Source organism: Oreochromis aureus, linkage group 20 (assembly GCF_013358895.1).
Source record: "Oreochromis aureus strain Israel breed Guangdong linkage group 20, ZZ_aureus, whole genome shotgun sequence".
Taxonomy (NCBI): Eukaryota; Metazoa; Chordata; class Actinopteri; order Cichliformes; family Cichlidae; genus Oreochromis; species Oreochromis aureus.
Window position 1 is genome coordinate 18,372,641 of NC_052961.1, and position 5,385 is coordinate 18,378,025.

Genomic DNA, 5,385 nt, shown 5'->3' on the forward strand with positions numbered 1-5,385 from the left:
ATGAAACTGAGCAAACATTGGATTGATAGTGTTCTGATTGCATCTGTTTATTTTGTTTTCTTGCATGTATCTTTAATTGTCCGTACATTCGTATGTGTTTACAGATTTAGCATGCCTCTGTTTGCGCTGAAATCCTTGCTGCTGTGTGCGCTGATGGTTGGTGCCGTGTATACCTGTATGCTGAAGAACTACACTTTATGGATTGAGAAGCAAGACTGCACCCAGTGCGTGGCCATCAACACTACCATCTGCAGTGGCTATTGTTACACCCAGGTGACAACTTCTGCACACAGTTACACTTTTCATGGAAACTCTTCAACATTTGTTATATTATAAAAAAGTTAAGCAAACTGTATGATGGACATTATGAGAATATTTGAGACAACAATAAATCTGATGAAGGTAATGATGACATATCCAACTAACACATTCTGCTGATTGGTCACGTATTAATTATATAAAAATCTTAATGGCATCTTGTTCTGTTCTCATGGAATATTGTTGTCATCAGCCTTGTTTCCTCATTTCCAGGACACTAATTTGAAGGGACGATTTGGAAGGACTTTCTTGATCCAGCGTAGCTGTGTTCCTCTTTCCTTGGTGTACCGGGCTGCCCATATTCCTGGTTGTCCCAAGGATGTCAACCCACAGCTGTATTATCCCGCAGCCCACTGCTGCAGCTGTAGGCGCTGTGACACACGCACACACCGTTGCGTCCGGACCAGCCGTATCCCTTATGATCAGTGCTTCACGACACTTGACAGTGTGAAGAAACAGAACCAGTCTGCTTTGGAAATCTCACAATATTCCAATACAAGCAGCAGCGCGCTTGCATGGAAATGACTCAGCTATTAATGAAAATGACTACGAGTGTTTCTGTGTGTTGATGTTATTGCAGAACATCTCTGCTCATGTTCTGTTCTCTAGTTTATTATGCATCTGATATTGCAATAAAACAGTCTGTTGGGCATGCAACACAATTGTGATTTTTTTTGCCTTAGCATGCATGACTAATAGTGTGAAATTACAACAAATACATTGAAATAAACAAATAAAAATTTAATTAAATTAAAAAAGTCTAATTTGGTTACTGATTTGCTTAGCTTAGGGGGTTGGGTGGCGATAATTTGGGACGTAAATAAACAGAACATGAACAGATTCAGTACAATACCTAACAATAGCAAGAATGATGGTTCCAGGAAATGGGCAGCAGGAACCATATCAGAGCCCTGGCAGGCATTACTAGGCTGAATGTCACAGATATAGTAATTCACATGTCTGAGAGAAACGGTCATAAATGTTGCATCATGCATCATCTGTTGGTCCCGCCCAGTTTTTAGAGAATCAATTTTTATTGGTTCCCAAGTCAGGTCAAAAGCGCACCTAGCTGTAGCTTGTCTCCTTCCTCTTTCTACTCATTCATTAATTTATTAACCGAAGATGATGACTGGTGGATATGAAGCAGCGTTAAAGTCTTTAACCTTATTTTAAGGCGTGCTGTCCCAGCTCTTTTCGGTAAGCAACCATGACTATTTCGAATACAGCTCCGATGTTTTACCTTATCTTTCACACCTAAATAAATGTAACAACCCGGGAAAAAAGTTGCAGGGCGGGTTTAAAAAAACAAAAAAAAAAAAAAAAAAAGTAAAACCTTTGTAAATATGCAGAGCAGATATAGTTAACTTTCTAATTCAGATCACACGTTATTATGAGACGCAGTAGCTGTTTTTGGTTTTAATTTATGATTTTACCCTTTGTATGAGTGTATGTTTGCAATCACGACACTTCGAGACAAGGAGCTGGATGCATCTGAAATTACACACTGCAGATGGGTGTATGCTTGCCTTGAAAACTATTTGGATATTAGGATTGTGGTTTGATGTTGGTGGGTAACTGACCCTGATTCTAACTTGGCTGGTAACGCAGTGGGTGGAGAGTCAAATTTATCCTTGTATCTGCAGGGCCGGACTTTCCTCTATATATATAACCTTGAGATTATTTCTGCTCTTGCCTTGCTCAGTGTCTCTCAGGGACTCTCAGCCTGCTCTCCCTCTGTGGCCTCCTTTGTGCTAAAACAACTTCTGCACTCACCAAATTCAGGAACCATGGCCCAGCAACAACAGATAAGGTATGGACCTGTGAACCAGGTTATATGGGATAATAGGAACTAGGCATTTTCTGATTGTTTTTTTTTTCAATCCAATGGTTTTATACTATAAACACAGAATTTGCCACCCGTTGTTTCACTCTTGTGCCGATGTGTAGCACTTCATTACAGTTATATGTGAGTTGTTTGCTTTAATTTGTCAACGAGTTATTTTCTATAGCTTCTACAAACAGATACACCAGTATGGTTCACACACCAAGAAGCATAAAGAGTTGCTTTCATATTACTTCAGCTTAGTTTGAGCAGGTTTTCTCGCCTCGCCTGTCAACGCCCTTCTTTGTGTAACTGCAGAAATGGTGGGAAAAAGAATGATTGTTATGCCCTTGTCTGTTGCAACTTGCCTTTGTACAGTCTACCAGCCAAACTGATCAATGGAGGGATTGCAGGCATGGTAGGAGTCACCTGTGTGTTCCCAATCGACTTGGCCAAGACCCGCTTGCAGAACCAGCGCAGTGGGCAGCAAATCTACAAGAACATGTAAGAACGGCACCTGCCAAATGAAAACTCACTGATAGATTGAGACAACCCCAGTATTATTTGTATCTTCATAATCCAGTGCTTCTTCTTCTTAAAAAAATGCATGTTAATACATTATTGTTTCTTACTGTGCAAGTTCTTGTTCTTGTTGCTGTGTCATCATTATGTTTCAGTGACACTTAAGCCTGTGTTGTAATAACACTATTCTGCTACACTGAATGATAACAACCTTCACTGTGAATCTCATGTTTCTCTTTGTTTCTCATCAGGATGGACTGCCTAGTGAAGACAGTTAAATCTGAAGGGTACTTTGGCATGTACAGAGGTAATACTTGTCCATACTTGAAATTTTTATAAGTGATTGTTTGCCTCAAGGTCCTTAACCTGCTTTTGCAAGAACTGACATTACTTACATTGGCAGATATATAAAGGCAAAGGGATCTATGACATATTTTAATTGCCTGACCTTATTTGAAATTAGTGGAACCAATACAACCAGACTGGGTAATTTAATAAGACGCACAGATGCTGAGTCAGTGCTTGGATCAAAGCCTGAGTAAATTGGCCCATTAATGGTTTAGTGCAAGGCGGCGAAAAATGCAGTCAGTTGTGTGTCACAGTAGCTTAGTGGCTGGCTGTGTTGTTCTGTTGCTAAACATTTCCGTTTTGCTTTGCACAGTCCTACAGTCAGGATAATTTTTATACTCCTGTTTTCCTGCACTGGAAAATGTGCTGTCAGACTGATGAGTTAATATGTTTCAGCAAGAGTGTCTGCGCTTTTGCTTCATTAAGAGTAAGTTTGTCACAAGTAGCTTTTGTTGTTGAAGGTGCTGCAGTAAATCTAACCCTGGTAACCCCAGAGAAGGCCATCAAACTAGCTGCTAATGATTTCTTTCGCCACATGTTGAGCAAAGATGGGTGAGTAGCACTGAATGAAAAAGATATTAAAATCCAGTGTCATTCTTATTTATTTATTTTTTTATCTAATCTATGTGTTTGGGTCCTTAGTGGTAAGTTGACAGTGTTCAAGGAGATGCTGGCGGGATGCTGTGCGGGGATGTGCCAGGTTATTGTCACCACACCCATGGAGATGCTCAAGATCCAGCTGCAGGATGCAGGCAGGATAGGTAAGACCATCTACATCTGCAAATCATTTGCAAAAACCCCCCAAACAAAACTGGTGTTTTGGGGTGTTTTAGCTCTAAAACGAATACTCAGATTTCCTGTTTCTGCCAGCTGCCCAGCAGAGAGTGATGCCCACTGTTGTAACAACTCTGAAGATGGGCGGGACCAGCGCGGTTCTTAGCCGTTCCTATAACACCATCCCTGGGCCTCAAGCCATGCGAATTTCTGCCATACAGATCACCAGAGAGCTGCTGAGGACCAAGGGTGTTACAGGACTCTACAGGGGTCTTGGGGCCACATTGATGAGGTGAGATGTGATTTGCATATGCATTGCCATATCACATATGATTAATTTGCCAGTTTTAAATCTTTCTGTCTATCAATCCAAACGTGTTTGTTTGTATTTTATCTTTTCAGGGACATCCCATTCTCTGTTGTGTACTTCCCTCTCTTTGCACATGTGCACCAGCTTGGCCAGCATTCATCTGACGACCCATCCGTCCCTTTCTATTGGTCCTTTTTATCTGGCTGCTTGGCTGGATCCATTGCCGCTGTGGCTGTCAGTCCTTGTGATGGTGAGTGACTAATTTGGTACACTAGGAAGTAAAGTGACATTTTAAAGAAAAAAATCATTTTAATTATATCATTTGCATAATTTATAATTTTCTGTCTCATGCAGTGGTCAAAACAAGGCTCCAGTCACTCAGAAAAGGAACTAATGAAGAAACCTACAGTGGCGTGGTGGACTGTATCAGGTAAACATAACTTGAATCAGAGCTTTGGATTCTCAGCAACACCAACAAACATTTTGATTGGCTTGGCCTCGATAGCATAAATCAAAGACTAATTCTGGGCTTGTCTTGTTAATTGCAGGAAGATCCTGAGAAAAGAGGGTCCTGGAGCTTTCCTCAAGGGAGCTACTTGCCGGGCCCTTGTCATAGCCCCACTCTTTGGCATTGCACAGGTTGTGTACTTTGTGGGTGTTGGAGAGTTCCTGCTGGGGTACACACCCTACAACATCTGCTCTGCATAAAAAAAAGCTGTTTCCAACCTTTGCCGGTTTATTAAATTACAGCAGCTATGCCCTGAGCGTAGCAATGGATCCAGCTCTTTGTGTACCTTCTTTATTGTTGGAGGTTTTGAGTAAAATGCTAAATGGATCATAGATATGCCATTCATTTTAAAATGGTCTAAAATATGCCTTTAGCATGAATATCTCTTTTTTTTAAGAGACTGAGGTTGAAGTTTACCAGTCTATGTGCTTCAGTGGATCTTTCTGGGGATAAAGAGAGCTTTCCTCACTTTTGCCCAGAGCTCTGCTTCGGTGGCACCGGACTATTCACTGCTTTCTTAGCTTTACTCAATCACCTGCGTTTCATTGCAACCCTAATCTGGTTTTCCATCTAACTGCCCTATCTTGGCAACTATGAGGTGATGGTATTTAATGTTATAAAGAGACACAACTGTGCCAATTAGCATAAAACAATAGTGGTAGAACATTTTGACTTCAATTCCGTCCTGTTTTAAGAGGATGATTTAAGAGGATGGTTTAGAAAAGATCATTCTCACACCACCTCCACTACTTTGTGATTGATCTAAAGTTAATTTTTGTTTTG

The 5,385-nt window shown here is 40.8% G+C and overlaps 1 protein-coding gene across 1 annotated transcript; it reads left to right on the forward strand.

The window, feature by feature from the left end:
• The first annotated feature begins 1,361 nt into the window (after positions 1-1,361).
• On the forward strand, positions 1,362-4,869 carry slc25a55b (solute carrier family 25 member 55b). Its single transcript, XM_031753245.2, has 10 exons — positions 1,362-1,515; positions 2,021-2,128; positions 2,519-2,644; positions 2,914-2,969; positions 3,472-3,562; positions 3,653-3,771; positions 3,881-4,076; positions 4,187-4,344; positions 4,449-4,524; positions 4,643-4,869. The coding sequence occupies exons 2-10, from the start codon at positions 2,106-2,108 to the stop codon at positions 4,800-4,802; spliced, it is 1,005 nt and encodes a 334-aa protein (XP_031609105.1). The 5' UTR covers positions 1,362-1,515; positions 2,021-2,105; the 3' UTR covers positions 4,803-4,869.
• Positions 4,870-5,385: the final 516 nt, after the last annotated feature.

What these genes read in the sequence shown, in the direction of transcription:
- slc25a55b (XM_031753245.2), top strand. Translation starts at nt 2,106, where the DNA reads ATGGCCCAGCAACAACAGATAAG. An exon ending in GTACTTTGGCATGTACAGAG is followed by an intron (nt 2,970 to 3,471) that starts GTAATACTTGTC and finishes TTGTTGTTGAAG; the next exon opens with GTGCTGCAGTAAATCTAACC. An exon ending in GGCTGTCAGTCCTTGTGATG is followed by an intron (nt 4,345 to 4,448) that starts GTGAGTGACTAA and finishes TGTCTCATGCAG; the next exon opens with TGGTCAAAACAAGGCTCCAG.